At 40.1% G+C, this 18,311-nt stretch overlaps 1 protein-coding gene across 2 annotated transcripts in view; it reads left to right on the forward strand.

The window, feature by feature from the left end:
* Positions 1-18,311, forward strand: part of GRB14 (growth factor receptor bound protein 14) — a 1,680,298-nt gene that overhangs the window by 1,157,654 nt on the left and 504,333 nt on the right. For both annotated transcript variants that reach the window (XM_044074833.1, XM_044074832.1), the window contains exon 3: positions 9,404-9,525. In XM_044074833.1, the coding sequence (XP_043930768.1) occupies positions 9,404-9,525 (122 nt within the window). The remainder of the gene's footprint in view (positions 1-9,403; positions 9,526-18,311) is intronic.

An 18,311-nucleotide genomic window follows, 5' to 3' on the forward strand; every position in this document is an offset into this window, starting at 1 on the left:
TTTTTTTTTTTTTTTTTTTAGTCAATATTCTAATGTTACCCTTAAATCGAGGGTCCTTAGGTCTGGTGAATACTTTTTTTTCTTTTTTTGTGGAATTTGTTAGGCTGGTGTACCACTGGAGTGATTTGCTTTTAAACTCCTGTTTTAGTTAGCTCAAGTAGGCACTGTCAGTTCAATACATTTATGTAAGTAGGCACTAAACTCATGTTTTGCAGTTCCCTGCTGAGGTGGTGTCTTGGGCTAAACTGGAATAAGTGAATCTTGAAACTTTATCATAGAATTCTATTTGATTTGCATGACTGGAGTCTTTGAATTCAGAGATATTTGCATATTCAGTTTTAGAAGTTCTAGTGGTGAAGGTCACTAGTTTATGATCTGACTTAATCAGGGATGGAGATACCAGGCGAATATCACATGAAAATGTTATATTTCTAAGGACTTGGCCAAGAATATTATGCCTTTTAGTGAGTTTGTTTACCATCTGTTCCAGGAATGTTTATTTATGAAGTTAGTGAACTTTTGGGTTTATCCTACATTTGAGGTGCTCCAGTTTATTGATGGGTATTTAAAGTCTCCCAAACATAATAGATTTTTTTATATGGAGTTCAATGATTACATCTAGGAGACTCGCATTATCGCATTATCAAGGGACACAGAGGGTGCCCTGTAACAGGCTATTACCTGATAGCTGGTTTTGTTTAGTATGATTTGGAGATTAATGAGAACCCTGAAGTCAACTCTCTTCTGCTAATAACTCTGCAAATATATTATCTTGAACGCATGCCATCTTTACTTCATCATTTATACCCGAATGAAACATTATCACTGTTGTTGTTATCACCTTCTTTAAATGTGAAATTACTGCTCAAAATACTTTGTTCTATGTATTAATATTTTTACTTTTGTATGTAATTAATGTGGAGTTTTTCTTCCTGGGCATCCACTGAAAATGGGCTCTTTCTGGGCAAATACAATAAATAAATAAAATGAATAAATATGTTTTAGCCAGTATGTGGAAGTCTTTTAACGAGACGTGCAGACCATACTTGACATTTGAGTATCAAACCCTGTGACAACACATAATAGATTGCCATGAAATGACACAAACTATTAAGCCAGTTGTAGAACCCAACTATATTTTCATCGTTTTTGAAGAAGGAAGGATTCCACTCAGGACCAGAGTAATACATGCATTTGTGACAAGCACAGAGTGTTCCACAATGTCTCTCTTCATATCCCTCAAGGTTTTGAATAGCAAGTCATTCACTACCATATAGACACAACACCATGTCTTAATCATATTTGTGAGGTGAAAAGCCTTAAGGAAACTAAAGATATCAGAGATCTTGTCCCCTGAGAAACAGCTCACTGTTACCCTGTCTTTATCCAGCCTGCTGAGAGAAATTCAAAGTGTCTGATTACAGAGTTACCAATCACCAAAACATTTTAGTTTGTAGAGTGATCTGGTGTGCTGAATCTAAGATTATTTAAATCTTGATGAGTCTTTGTTGGAAGTGTGCCAGTATGCAATGCGGTATTAGATTTTCACTGAGACCTTGTCTTTGTGGATCTAGGAGGCTTTAGCACTGACTTTTTTACAGACCGAACATAAGACATTTTATTGTGGGCTAGTTGTGGTTGTGTGTGATGCTCACAGTCCGTGTGTTCTTTTGTGAGAGTGAGGCCTCCATGTTAGTTAAATACTTACATCTCTCATAAACAGGATATCTTGTACTACATAAAAAGGTCATTATTTGTGAGCATCACACAGTTGCTACATTGGCCAAGGATATCAAGTTCTTCAAGGCTGACCACGGAAGGAAGGCAAGCAGACTAACCATCCATATTAAGTCATAAATTTAGAAAAATTGTTTGACATGCAGAGTGAGTTGAAGAATTTGTTTGGAATACACAGAGTGCTTTATTCAGTTAAATTGTATAGTTATTGAGTTTTAGTGCAGAGGAAACAACCAGATGTATTCAGTAATTAATGGAATATGCACTTTGCAGAATAAAAACTAACTGTTAAGGGCAACATAAAGCAAATCACTCATGGGCTGCTAGATGCTACTATGCAGACCAGTTATACAGTTGTGCAGCACATTGCAGAACTGTAGGCAGCTGCATGTACTAAATATATTGCTTATTACACTAATCAGAAGTTGTTTTAGAAGGTTAGGTGATATACATAAAATATAGTGCAACATACCTGCATCCGTACAGTGCATTAACTGCAGCTGTGGTTTGAGCAGTACTGCACAAATACCGGCAATTTATAATTACACAGAAAAGCTGAAAATATACAAATAAGCACACTCACCAAAAGCAAAACAATGCCGTTTAACGGCTACAGCAAACAAATTTCTAAATATGGCTAGGTTCTTTCTCCACTCTCACTAGAAAGGAAGCCAAAGCAATTCTTTACATTTCTAGAAGAACATCAAAAATGTTCACAGCTCTTAAAGGAAAACTCAGTAAGAACATGCAAGTACTTATCCCAGGTCTTTTAAGGCTGTTTTTTTATCAAGTCTGGTATAAAAATGTCATAATCAGTAACTTTTAAGCTTAGCAGAGAAGTGTAGTTCAAGTATAACAACTACATTGTCAAATACATTCTGGCATAAAATGAAAATCAGAATGTCACTTTCCAAATCAGACACCTTCCCAATTATCAAACAGTAAATAAGTAAATCCACCAGCCAGAGAAGCACAATTCAGGCATTTCAAAATAGTTCTTATTTACCTTGGTAGCAACATCTTGTTAAAATATGTGCTTTTCCTGTTAAAACACATAACTACAATGCCAAATGATGGTTTCTGGAGTTACACATATACACATCCACAGATTTTTTGTGTCTTTCACATTTTCCTGGTTAGGGGGTCGCCACAGCAGAACTCCGGTCCGCTAATGATTGGCAGAAGATTTTTACGTGCCGAGTTGCCGGCCCTGATGCACAACCTTCAACGAGGGGACGCCCATTCATGCATGTCTCCACACAGAAGGCATTCTTGCTGAGAATCGAACAGGACGTCTTACTGTGAGGCGACAACGCTACCACAGCTCCACCACCGCAGTTTACACACATCCACAGATATGCAAAACAAAACTCACAGAAACACAAACACACACACACACACACACACACACACACACACACACACACACACACATGAATGTGCACACAAATACAAGCACATAATGACTTACAGACACACGCACACACACACACATACACACATGAATGTGCACACAAATACAAGCACGTACTGACTTACAGACACACAAACACACACACACACACAAACACATACAAATACACTGACTCAGACACATACACACATGAGCGTGCACACAAATACAAGCACGTACTGACTTACAGACACACAAACACACACAAACACATACAAATACACTGACTCAGACACATACACACATGAGCGTGCACACAAATACAAGCACATACTGACTTACAGGCACACACACACACACACACACACACACTCACACACACACTCACACACACACTCACACACTCACACTCACACACTCACACTCACACACTCACACACACACACACACACACACACACACACACACACACACACACACACACACACACACACACACACTCACACACAGACTCAGACACACACACACATGAACGTGCACACAAATATAAGCACATACTGATTAAAGACACACACACACAGACTAAAAGACACATACACACATGAATGTGCACACAAATGCAAGCACATACTGATTAAAGACACATACACCCACACACACACACACACACACAGACTCAGACACATACACACATGAACGTGCACACAAATATAAGCACATACTGATTAAAGACACACACACACACACACACAGACTAATAGACACATACACACGTGAACGTGCACACAAATGCAAGCACATACTGATTAAAGACACATACACCCACACATACTCATAGACACATAAACACATGAACGTGCACACAAATACAAGCACATACTGATTAAAGATACACACACACACACACACACACACACACACACACACACACACACAGAAGCATACAGAATGAGTCACAAAAAGACTGACAAATGTAGGCAGACTGACACACACAGACAAGGGCAGATCTATTACAAAAACACACAAAGATTTGCAATCAGATGCAGGTGTTCAGTAACTTTTATCTAGAAAATTCTAAAAGTGAAATATATCTGATATTCCACTATAAATAAACAAGGAAAATGGATAATTTTACTAAGACCACCAAAAAAACAAAAAGAAACAAAAACAAATTCACTGAAAAAAAAATACAGTAAAACCTCAACAAAAGAAAACACAAAGGCTGTCTTCTAAGTACAATAATTCCCTACAACTTGGGCATTATAAGGAAATAATTGGTCTTTCAGAGGCAGTGAGGGTTTCTGTCTGTGTCATTTGACTTTACAGCACTCCTGGGTAGTCTGTTGTTTCATTTCAATGCCCACTCTTTGAGACATTATTGCTTACATAGATAGATTAGATATATTGATAGATAAATAGGCATCAGTGCAGATGATGATATACGTAAATATAGATATAGCTATAGATATAGATACAGATATACATTAGATATAGCTATAAATATAGATATAGATTAGATATAGACATATATATACAGATATAGATAATGTTATAGATATAGATATAGATACAGATACAGATTAGATATATATATATAGATATAGATATAGATTAGATATAGAATTCCATTCCACAGATATAGATATAGATTAGCTATAGATTAGATATAGATGTAGATGATGTAGATGTAGATATAGATATAGATACAGATACAGATTAGATATAGATTAGATATAGATATAGGTTAGCTATAGATTAGATATAGATATAGATATAGGTTAGATATAGCTATAGATACAGGTGATATAGTTATAGATATAGACATACAACAAAAAAACATAAGGATAATACAAGGCCTGTGATCGTGGGGACTATAAGATGCCCACTCACATATACCTTTAAGTAGACAAATCTTAAAAGTTATTGGCACCCTTGGCAAGCACTTAATAATGCTTAAATCCCAAACTGAGTAGGACAGTACATAAAATGCTTGGTATAAAATTGTGTCTGTCCATTTAGTCATCAAGACTAGGCTTAAAGGTAGTCAAACTAATACAGTGTTTGAACTCTAGTGGCAACTTTTTCCATAGGTTGTGAATGAGCTATGTTAGGGAAACTATCCCTCTAACTAGTCGTGATTATGTTTTGGTGTAAATTTAGGTTTTTCATGCAGGTTTTGTAGAGGCACTAGTTTTGCGAAAAAATAAGAGGTCAAATAGGATTGGGTCTTTCATAGCCCAAAAAGCAAGACACAGGCCACCTAGAGTAGTTAGCAAGGACTGGGTATCTTTTGGGACAGGTTGATGGTTTAAGACCTTTAATTTTCTTGATTAGCTACTAGATAAGCAATCTGCTTGGATTTGTACATACCAAAGGGGGCATTGCTTTCAATAGCGGATTTGATAAGGAGATAATATAGTGGTAGGATGACTTCTTGTGCTCTTGAAGATATTCCTTTGGTAATTAACTCGGTCAGATAAAAGGTGGTGGAAACATGATGTTGAAATGAGAGACAGAGTTGTCCAAAAAGTACCCAGGTCTTTTATGACTGTATTGGTCTGAAAAGAAAAATTACCCCTTACAACATATGATCTGGGAACCGATTTTTTTTTTCTAAATGCTAGTTTGCTGCACATTTTTGCATTTAACTTTAGTGTATTTTCAGTACACCAAAAATATACAAATTCCAGACCTTGCTGGAGCTATTTAGTATCAGTGGATGAGCACCCAGCTTGCAATCATCAGCAATCCTGGTCAACCACACTTCTTGAAGTTTGGCTAGGATATTGGCAAAATAAATTCCAAACAGAATAGGCCCTACCGTGGATCCCTGTGGCACATTACTCATTACAATTCAACATTCAGAGAGTGTACCAGCAACATTCATACCCTGGGATCTGATGAACAATTAATTTGCAATCCAGCACACAACATAGGGGTTTACATTAAGTGGACAGCATAGGAGTTTATTAAGTTTGTCTTATTTATATTAAAGTTGCCTGGATTTTCAATAACTCCAGCATGGAGAATGGTATATATCATAAACATTTGTGATCTGCTACTCCGCAGTGTATTCAACATCTTACACTGCAAACATCTGATACATGCCGTTAAGAGTTATGAAATGAATTTCCTCATCCTGCAGTGCAACATCTTTCATATATCACACAAACCAGACCAACATGGCTTCTAGTTACCCATTTTTACTCTGTGTTTTAACAGAGTGTAATGTTTCCATTTGACATTGCTTTACAGTAATGGCCTAAGGTTGGATTCAGTAGGTCTTTAGGTAAGTTGCAAAAGTTTTCATAAATGGAGTGCCTCAGGGATCCCTTTGTACTCAAAGGCATTCTGTATTTATTTATTTATCTATCTGAGTATTTGTTTATTTTGTCTAAAAAGTCCACTGTTGATATATTTTATACTATAGGGAGGATTATTCTAGAATTTTATAGCTTTATAGTTTAGTTACTTACAGGTTCCTACATTCATGGGTATATACTAAACTAATAACCACCAGGGCCTTTATAAGCCTAGACACACAACCCAACCCAATTATGCCCCTATGTAACATGGGCATTTGTTAGCATTGAAGGTATGCTAGTTAGGAAGCTTCTAAAGGTTATATGTGGGGGAATGTTAGTTTGGGCATAGTTACTGTCTGCCTCTGTCTATCACAGACAGGAGGGCAGACCTGGGATGAATTTCCAGTTTCCCATCCATTGGTCAAGGCTATGCTTTAATAGGGTTTAGGATGGGATCTGCTTCACATAGATAGGGAACCGATTCTGGTGCATGGATATCCTATGAGATACATATCTGTCTCACCAACATGTCCTATTTATGTTGCAAGCAAAATGTATATCCTTGGATCTACTTGTTCTGATGCTGCTAATTTTGAGGATGTGCAAAAAGTCCATCAGAGCTGAATGCAATGATGCTTTATATTCTAGCCATAGATTACCTATCAATAACCTGTAGGAGACTGAGTATAGAGAGAGGGCTTTAAGGTGATCCATATAGGATCATGTGTTTATACCCTGAATTCTCCTGGTAAGGAACCATTGTGGGCATTCTAACTGTTGTATATGTCTGGTCAGGTACATGCTAAAGGGGGATTTATACTCAATGATGCATCTGATATGGGCTGAATAAAGTGGCAGTATGACTTCCTTGGACCTGGATGCCATGTCCTTACTAATAAGTTAGGTGACATTGAATGCTTTTCCTACTACTTTGGCAATATGCTTGCCAAAATCCAGATTATTAGCCACGTGTGTCCCCAGATCCATGGCTACTGGCTCAACTCATATGGGCATCTTATCAATGGAGTAAATAGCCTGGGTTGCTGCTTATCCAAAAGGTGCTGCCATGCATTTTTTTGGCACTGAGTTTTAATCTGTGACTTTGGCACCAGTGATTTTTCTGTGTTAGACCCTCTTGTAAGATGTTTGCATCATGAGCAGAATCTGTGATAGCTCCCAATTTGCAGTCATCTGCAAGACTGGTCAACCAAAGGCCCTTGACATTAACTTTTTACTTCCAACAAATAGAAGCAAAATAGGTATGGTCTCAGCACAGAGCCCCGAGGTACCCCACTGGTGATTGGTCTCTTAGTGGAAGTAGTCTCACCAATCTTAACTTCCTGGTCCTATGAGCCAGCCTGCAATCCAGAGAGTTACATAGGAGTTAATGCCCAGATCAGTGAGTTTGTCAACTATACCAGTGGGATAAATGTCTTAGCCATGTGCAGATAGGTGGTATTCACCATTTCCCCCTCATCCATTACCTTGGTGACTTTCTCAAAGAAGTCTACCAAATTTAGTAGGAATGATTTTCTCCTTCAAAAAGTCTGACTAGGTAGGGCCCAGTGTCTGAAGGGTGCCTATATCTTTGTTGATCATTTCCATGGTAATTCATTCCATGACTTTGCATATTAGACTAGTCAGACTAATAGGCCTATAGTTTCCAGGGTCAGTTGTTGGGCCACCCTTGTGAAGTCCTCCATTATTGTGGTAAAAAGCCTTATTTGAGTCTATAGTTGAAAAATAATTGAAGTGGTCCTGGTAGTCATGTTTCCAGTAATTTAGGAGGCATCCTGAGATGCTGTCGGGGCCCATTGAATCCTGAGATGCTGTTGGGGCCCACTGAATCCTGAGATGCCGTCGGGGCCCATTGAATCTTGAGATGCTGTCGGGGCCCATTGATGCTGTGCTTTTGGCTTCAGTGAGCACCAGCAGGACCTGTTCCTGATAATAATTGGATGAAGGGTTATGCTTGTAGGTATTTCTTGCAGGGTAGCAGGGGTGTGTGTGGGGGTGAAGTTTGAGCTTAATTTGTCAGGAGCCAGCAGATTCACTACTGACCACTGAGGTAATAGATATAGCAGTAGAAAACCTTGTGTGTCATTAACCTGTGAGGCTATCTTGACTTTGTCTTCATTAGTCCTCTGAGTGGACTTAATTAGTCGGAGAGAGAGAGAGAGAGAGAGAGAGAGAGAGAGAGAGAGAGAGAGAGAGAGAGAGAGGGAGAGAGAGAGAGAGAGAGAGAGAGAGAGAGAGAGAGAGAGAGAGAGGGAGAGAGAGAGGGAGGGAGGGAGGGAGGGAGGGAGGGAGGGAGAGGGACACATTGTGTTTGGCAAAGCTAGACAACGTATGAAACTGTTGTATAACGTATGTAAAGAGATATGTCCTATCTTTGAAAAGCCAATATAGCTGTAAAGTATGTTTATGTGTAGACATTACTACAAGTCTTCACTTGGGCCTGACATAGTTGCACAGACTGCACCATTTATTCATTATTTCTTAACCAGGAAAGTCTGATTAGGACAGAGCCTATTTTCAGTGGTGGCCCAGGGAGAAACACTCTAGACACATGTCTGAAATTGGAGTACCCAGAGGTAACCCACATGAACCCAATGAGGACATGCAGATTCCACACATAAGGCTCCCCAGCCAAGAATCGAACTGGAGAGCATCTTGCTGTGAGGTGACAATGTTAACCGCTGCACAGATTATCACAGATTCATAAGGGATGCACATTTAAATGTCTCGACTGGTTTCACTTAATATGACAGTTTTACATCGGCCAGTAAACCTGTTCATTTACCATGTTCAAGATACCAACAGATATTAAAATGAAGATATTATGACATATCCTGTTTTGGACTTGTTGCTTTAGATCACTAACTGTTGAAAGTTTTCATCTTTCCAGTTTAGTTAGTGACAGATGTAGCTGTAAAACTGATTGACTTTTGTTTGCTTTGGTTTACAGAGAGAGTGATAGAGGATCATGAACCGATGATTGATGTTCAGTCCAGCTGGGGTATGGAGACAAACTGCAGGCTCTGTTTTAGAAAGAATTATGCCAAATATGAGTTCTTTAGAAACCCATTGGTAAGTAGCTTTTATTAAAAAGCAGTACCAGAATGGATGTTCTGACTGTTACTTCTCCTGACTTAAAACTATTGGTTTGTATTTTCACACTAACCATAGGATGTGTATATACTACTTATTGGTGGGTTTACTGAAGTACACAAATTGTGTCTGAAAGAATAAAATGCACTCTCTAGTTTTAGCATCATATTGCAGGTAACATAAAAGAAATGGGAGTTTAATAAGTGGATAGTTAGTATGGTAGGAAAGTACAGTTGTGTAAAATCTTACCATAACAGTACTTGTCCTTCCCTTCACCACTGCAGTATTCATTACGTATGGGATTCCCTGCCATGGAAGCTCAACATCAGGCCAGTCTACCAAAGCCTACTGTTGCTTTAAGGTACGCCGAACATTTGCCAAGTGCTCCTTGCATAGGGTAGAGCATAAAGGGGACATCCAGGTATACCATCCTCAGAACTGATTGTCTCAGTAGGAACAGCAGCCAAGGAAAACAAACAGAACCTGCACATCCAGGAAGGAAAAAGACTAGGGGGATGGAGGGAGGGAGTGAATACTGCAGCAGTGAAGACAAGGACATCTACCATTACGGTAAGATTTTACACAACTGTGCTATGTCCTTACATTCACCTCTGCAGTATTCATTACATATGGGAGAGGCCAAAGGTCAAGATGAAACATGGGAGCAGCACCAGAGCCCTCTATGAAGCCATGAAGAATGGCAACAGCAAAACCAACTCTAGCTCTGGAGATACCATCCAACTTGTAGTGCTTGGTAAAAACTAAAAGAAAAATATAGCCAAGCTAGAGTTTCCACTGTGTGATTCCCTTTTGTATTAAAGGCACAAGGCATATATGCAAATGACCCTTTAAGGACATCAGGCGTTTTAGCTATATGGCAGCTCTGAATGCCCATGACTTTTTCTTTAAGTCTGTAACAGGGATTAGAATGCAAAATTGAAGGCACGTGGGATGAAATTGAGTACAGGCAAGGTAGTTGCCATGGCAGCAAATGAGGGAATCAGAAAAAGCTGAAAACCGAGTTATAAGGGAAAATAGTAGAACAGGTTAACAACTTCAAGTGCCTGATAGGGTGGATTTGGATAGAGGAAGTGTGAATGAGAAGGTCAATCTAGAATCACAAGTGCTTTAGCTAAATATTCATTTATTTATTTATTTATTTATTGCATTTGTTAACTGGGAAACTCCACTGGGCCTATAAGAGTCCATTTTCAGTGGAGGCCCAGAGAGAAAAGCTCCACATTAATTACATACAAAAGTAATATAATAATACATAGAACAGAGTGATACAAGCAGTACATTCATATTTAAGGAAAAACAAATAGCAAAAACAATGATAGTTTTTGCAATCAGGTATACATGTGGCAGTAAAAGATGACAAGGATTTAAATAACACATGAGAATAAGTCTATCTGTAGAATTCTTAGCAGAGTGGGTTGACTATAGGGTAGAAAGGAGGTAACCGCAGGGCTATAGGAAGACAGAGTCAAGTTAATGGGACAGCAAGAGGTCATTATTGTAGAGAGAAGGAGAGAGGATGTTTGTAACTGAATAGTTAAAGTTGAGACTCCAGAAAGAGAAGTCAGGAGTTGGGGTTATATGTTGGGGTACAGGAGCATAGCCAGTGGGAGGAGAGATGTAATTTAAGGGATTTTGTTTAAAGGAGCCAAGGTTGCTGATGGACCCAAGTAAAGGAGGGAGATCATTCCATAACTTGGAGACAGTATGAGAATACAGCATTTAGCCAGCTGATATCTTGGGTTTCTCGACAGACAGTACCATTTTGTTTGCAAACCTGAGGTGGCGATTAGGACGGTATGTAGTCGGTATGGAAGAGCGAGAAGGGCAGGTTGCAGGTTGATAGAGTTTCTTGGGGGCTGTAGTTCTATTTAAGTGAGACGGGGAGGATATTCTAGCTAGTTTAGCTGATGCAGAAAGGAGTAGTGGTGGCTAGAAAACTTAGCATTTGTAACAAATTTTGCGACTTTGTTGTAGCAAGAGTCAAGTTTAGGTTTTAAGGAGGATTGTACATTGGTGAGGATGGGGACATCATATAGCAGAGTTGGATGCAGGAAAGATTATGCCAGGGCCTTTTAGTGGAGAGACTAAGAAAATAGTTGTGCCTATAAAGAGGACCTAGCTTCTGATGTTTTTTTTGATGTTATTGTAGATGTGGAGGTCAAAAGTTAATTTGTCATCAATGATGACTCATAGCAATTTGGTACTAGGGACAACTTTTAGGAGTGTTGTTTTGGGAGTGAATAGTGAGTAGTGACTTGTCAACAAATATCATAGTGTTTCATGGTAGCGTGTGATACAAGAATGCCGAATCAATTAAAAAGTAAGATGTACAAAATAGTCTGGGGGAGGGCTAGCTACTAGGCAGTGTAAACCTCAGCTCTAGATGATTGCTATTGTTGAAGTGTCACCCTGACCCCATGGGCAAATTGGAAAAAGGAGCTGTGGATGGATGTACAAAACAGTGGCGTGACCAGTACCACAGAATGGTACAGACATCTGGGCAGAAAAAGAAGAGCATGTGAGAAAGCCAGAGGTGAAGAAGATGGAGTGCCTAAGACAGGTGGTAGGATGTACACTGTGCAACAGATAGACAAATGGAAATATCAGAGCAGATGCCAAAGTAGTTGCAGAGAAGGCCAAGGAGACCATATTATGGTAGTAGAGTCATGTGTGCAGGAAAGCAAAAGGTGATTTGTTGAAGAATATTTGGGTGAGACAAAAAGAAGGCAAAAGTAAATTAGAATGCCCTTAAAGAGATGTATGGATTGTGTGAAAGAAAACATGTGAAAGTCAGTTGTGACTGATGAGGAGGGTATGAGTTTAGAACTGAACTGAGACAAGCGGCAACAGAAGATGGAGCATCCCAAACTCATGTAGAAATAAAGTGGGCAACAAAGATTTAGCATCACAAGAGAAACTAGTATGAGGTTAGACAAAAATAGGTGCATACTGGCAGGAAAAGAATGAGGGAGGATGGACAGTTATGAAAACTGTTTGGTTACTGGAAGCTAAAACAAATTATACGTTTGGCTTCTTGATATCCCAATGACCAAAATTCCAGAATTCCTGTTGGAAAACATAAACAGATGAAACAAAGTACTGACCAAGCAAATCCCAATTAAATGTAAAATAAATGAGTTTAGAGCTCCTGAATGAAAACCAAAATCAGGTCAGGCAAAATAGGCACATACAGGAGTGAAAAATATGGGTGACAGGATGGTTGGTAAAACAAAAAAAACAGGTCTATCATTAAAACTGGAAAACACAAATGGGCTAATCATTGATGCAGTAACTATTATTGGCAAGACAGCTAGTTTGGCTGAGTGTATGCCAGTATTTCTGACTACCTAGTCATATTCACTGAATAGGTTCCAGGCAAAACATGGCTTCTACACACAGACTGAAATATTTCCTTCTAACAACATAGCATTCCACAATCCTAAAGTGGAATAAAAGAGGTAAGATAGCAGGTGTAACACTGGACTCTGTTGCAGTGTTCGATATGATTGAAAGAAACGGTGTGAGACAGAGCCACAGCTAGGGCAAGGCAATAGGGGTGGTGACCCCAGGTATAAACTGTTAGGGGCCACTATTGTCAGGTGCCAGTGATGTTGGAATGCAGAATTGGAATTCATTTCTGAAGCTGGGAGAGTTTAGTGGTTCCAGAAATTAATGTTGATACTGCATATACTGTTACTGCTGAAGTGCTGAAGCACTTTGTGCATGGTAAATTGGTTAGACCAAGCTGCTCATCAGCGGGTAACAGCTTTCTGTGCTTAAAACAATCAAGCTGTGTTTTTTTCTTCTGAAGACCTTTAGGAGTGGAGCACCAATTCAGGGAACTGCACTTGGTGTAGGATGATTTTGCTATGCTTCTGCATGCAGATATGCAATCTGTTTTTCCTATGGTGTTTCCACAAGCTGAGAAGTCAAGGATATCAAACAACAGAAGACTGAAAATAAAGCACTGATATTTAAGTTGGGTTGCAAAATATGAAAGCTAGAATTGAAGGACCTGTAGAGATGAACTGTATTGCAAGTATAAAGGAGCAGAGAAGAAATGCGATTGAGGTGAGCAGAAGTGGGATTTCTTTTGGGTTTGAGTATGCAAGGTATATTGCTGACTCACTGTATTGCTCTATCCAATGCGTTTTTGGCTCATGTTTATGGAAAACAGTCTGTGCGCCACCTGTCATTCCCCCAGGTGTGGAACCAAACTCCACCACTGAACCCACAGGCTGAGATTTATTGATGTTTAGCACTTTGCACTGTGCAAATTATCATAGGTAGTGGCCAAGTGTAAGACTTGGCTAACTCAAAGGCACAGACTCTGTGGCTGCAGAATTGCAAAAATAATGCATCATGCAATGCATGCTAGTAAGTGCTTTCTGACAGGGAAATGGAGTTCCCCATGCAAATGAACCACATGGATTATGCAAATGAAAGAATACAAAATGGCAGACCGATATAGAAATGTCTAAAATGGGCATGTTGCACAGCAGTGCTGCTCTTGCTAATTTCAAATACCCTGATTTGTGATGTACAATGGGAGTGAGAATAGGAATCAGAGCAACAGCAGTACAAGTACATGTGCTGGAAGCTGCCGGTCATGGGGGAGGGGGCAGTTCAAGGACCAATATGTTCTGGACATTTCTGAATGGACAAGCATACAGTAAATGACCTAGTCAAGCTGTATGGCCCTCAGGCATCACTGAAGTGAGTGACTGATATATGTATCGGTGTGGATGTTGCATAACTGTACATAGCCTACACCATCTTGGTTATGGAGACCTTTTGGCAACATAAGGTAGACACATCAGGGATGTCTCACCCATCATCTTCATGAATCTTAAACCAGTTCCTTGATATAATCCTGCAATGTGTGAAGGAGCATATCTCATCCTAAGGGATAGCAGAGAAAAGAACCAAACCTATGCTCACCTTATATAACATAGGCCACTTCCTTGGGATCCTGAGAGTCATAGATCACATGCATATTGTTGTCAAAGTCTTTGATGGTCCACAGGTCCTGTGATACATAAACAGGAATGATATGCCAAGTAGTCTGTAATGCCCAGGGGATTATTTAAAATCTAGGTAGTGCAGATGATTCACACGTTTGGTATATGCATGGCCTAAACCAAAGGTTCCTGTGAAGGGACTTTTTCATACTTTCAACAGGTTTATCTAGTTGGCAGACACACACATGCACACACACGTGCACACACACACACGTGTGTGTGCGCTAGATAGAATGTACAAGCAATGACCAATATGGCCCAGACCCCTTGTTGATAACCGTGATTTGCAAACCCCAGAAAGTGCAAGAAATTGCCAATAACACAGTCCATGTGGAAACTAAGTGGTATGACTCAGGAGGGGCCCTGCAATGCAGTGCAGATATATTGCATGCAACTAGACCTTGGTTGTGTATGGTATGTCTCATAATATGACACTGTGCGAAAACTGCAGCAGCAGGTGAACATCATGGCAGGGCCTCCTTGTCAGTCTTAGCATAGGCAGAAGGGAAGAGTTAACAATCAGAGGTAGGACATGCAGCAGGAGTACCACAGGTTGGTCATGGGTGGGTGAAATGCACTGCAGCACTAGCAAAGATGTGAGCCTGGGGTCCACAACTACAAGCCGCAACTCAACAACACAGAGTGAAATGATATATGCATTATCACACCCAGGATATACGGGGCAGTGCAAGATATTAGCATACCCACACAGGATGGCGGTGAGTAGTGCATAGTCATCATCACCTGTACAGGTGGATAGGAGACAGTGACAGGGGACTGCAACTCTGTAAATTGAGGTAGTGTTAGGGTAGGTGAACACAATAGCAAATTACTCTGGGAGGACTTGGAGTGTTGGAGAGGTCACAAGGTGTCTGAGATCACATCCTGTTGTGGTGGGGGTAGAGCTATCTGGTGTGACTGTTGTTGTTGTCCACTGTGTTGGCTTGTGGTGTCCAGCTCATCGAGACTCACATCTGGGAAGGTATAGAAGTACAGCACCATGGCATGAAATGTGCTTCAATTATGGGGTCATGTCATGGGTACAGAACTATGAGACCATAGCAGGGATGGTGTAGAACTAGACAGCCAGGTCAGGGAAGGTGTAAAAGTAGAGGACCATAGTAGGGAAGGTGTAGGATTATGAGACTATGGTAGGGAATGTGTAGAGATACAGGACCATGTTATGAAATGTGTACAAGTACAGAGCAATGTCAAGGAAGGAAGAGAACCGTGTAACTATGTCAAGGAAGGAATAGAACTATGTGACCATGAGTTTTTGCCTGATAGGGCATTCCATGTATTGATTTTGATGAGCACCACTCTCCTTGACCTGGATGATACCCAAAACTGGGGGAGTGGCAGGCTATGTATCCACAGAGAACAGAAAGGGGAAGGACTATGTAACTATGTTTGTGCAGTCCGAGGAGATAACCCATGTGTTGACCCAGAGGAGCAGAGTTACAAGCATCCTGGTCAGTGCCCATTATCTTGTGTGACATGCTGTGTGCTCAAAAGTGGCAGTGATGCTGTATTAACAATGGTCTGTACAATGGTCTGTATAGTCTGACTTGGAACTGTATGTGACTATTCATCTCACATTCATTGTTTCTCAAAGATACTGACTGTGTGGCCTATGAGTGCAGATGATATGAGAAGTGGAGAATACTATGGAGATCAAATTGTCACCAGTGACCAGACTGGCATTGTCTACTCCTTGTCCCTTGTCTACTTCACTTCACTGAGGCCATTTAATGCACATCATCCCACTGAGTATGAAGCACATGTATCATCTCTACAATTACAGGGGGAGTGCCCCCTTCCTTTTTTCTGCTCCTCACCTTAGGTGTCTTCATGACGATGGGTGCCAGATGAACCAGTTCTGGCTGGAATGCCTCTTCTTGAAGAATGGAATTTATGGCGTCTATATCAGCCCCTTGTATAGCTGCAGTTGTACTTGTCGCACATGCATGTGATAATTTTTTCCAACTGTTTTGCCCTTCTGCAAGTTTAGTTTCAGAAGAAGGTGAGGAAGAGGTAAGACCACAATCACTTCCACTGATGTAGGCCACTGCTTCTGTCACTGGTTTGCTAGTGGCTACCAGACCTGCTTCTCAACAAAGAAATTAAGATCCCAGGCTGGAAATGACCAGGAGTGGTCACTGGTTCCCTCCATGTCTGCTTCTTAAGAGGCTTGAAAGTGGACCAGATGAGTCTCCAGTGATCCTCTGGCATCACTTTTGGATGGTAATGGGTGCTGGTGGGTGTAGGTTATTGCATAACAATCTCAACAACTTGAAACCATTTCAGCATGATTGTGGGAGGCATTTGAATAGCAGGGCCTGCCCATCAAATGACAAGGTAGTAATTTGCCCATAACATCAGCCTCCCACATGAGTGATGCCTAGTGTTGCTGTGACAGTATCCTGCTCTGTTATCATCCTGGTGATTTTTCATTATTGTGAGTCATTTCTCATTCTTTGTTCATTGTCCAACTGTTTGAATTACTTTGCCCACCTTTTATTTGTATGTGTCTCTCAAATGACCTTTCTACCATTTGTTTTTATGCCAACCTGACCTGGCTGTATCTGTGCTCAGTGTTTGTCTGCACCTGATATCTGCCTTTCTCCCTCCATTCAATCCGCAGCTATCACTCAACCCTTTCCCATCTATTGTCATTTTGTGGCACCTATAAAAGAGGCACAATATCACCAACAACTTCTTCCTACCATCCACTTTTCATATTTTTGTTTCCCCCTTGCTTGCTGTTCTGTACCCCCCTACTTTTTGACCTCTGCCATTTTTCTCTCCATTTACACGATTATCAGGTTTACTGCTTTGCTGTGCACATCGGCATTCTTCCATCTGCTGGCTGTTGTGCAGCCCTTCTTGTGCCAGATGGGTACTACATGCAAGTTTTCAGAGCTGTACATCATCCATAATTGTGCATTACTTGGCCACGCTTCCCTGCCTTGCCTGGGACATCCATTGTGCTGACCAGACTGACTGCTGGAGCTGTTCCTGTCTTACAGCAGCCTACTGCTGTATAACACATTAATGCTGTGCCTCTCTTAGATTATGTAGTTCTTTGCTCAGAGTACCAGTGCTCAATGCATGTTAAATTAAATGTGTGGCTCTCTGTACAGTGACTTTGAAAATTAACACTTTATGGCTATACAACACTTACCTATGAACCAATTTCCACTAACCCTACATGACTCTATATCCATTTCTAATTACCCCAAGATACCTTTCACAACATCTAATTCTCTTCCCTTTCTCCCTTCTTCCCCCTTCAAAATATTCAGTTCTCCTCCCCTTTCTCTCTTCTTTTTCTTCTCATCTTTTCCACCTTTAATTCTCCATCTACTATCTGTAATAGGTCTAAACTTCTCTCTCTATTCTCCATACTCCACTACCTTAACACCCTGACCACTTTCTTTTCTCCCTCCAGCTCCTTCCTCTATGCTCTGATATTTCCCTCTTTCCTTACCCTCTTAACCCACTTGCTCTATATCCCTTTCTCATCCCTTACCATGTTGTCTTTGTGTTTCACTGATTGACACTACCTTCAAAATATAACTAGTGTCTTATAGTCTAATTTTCCTTCCTATAAAAATGTATTATATTTACTGTAATAGTTTCTACTTGTTAACTTAATATTTTTCTTCTGTTGTTTACATGCTTTATTATATACTTGTATTGTCTTTATTGTCTTAACTTCTG

Source organism: Protopterus annectens, chromosome 6.part0 (genome assembly GCF_019279795.1).
Source record: "Protopterus annectens isolate FY-2018-M chromosome 6.part0, PAN1.0, whole genome shotgun sequence".
NCBI classification, from domain to species: Eukaryota; Metazoa; Chordata; order Ceratodontiformes; family Protopteridae; genus Protopterus; species Protopterus annectens.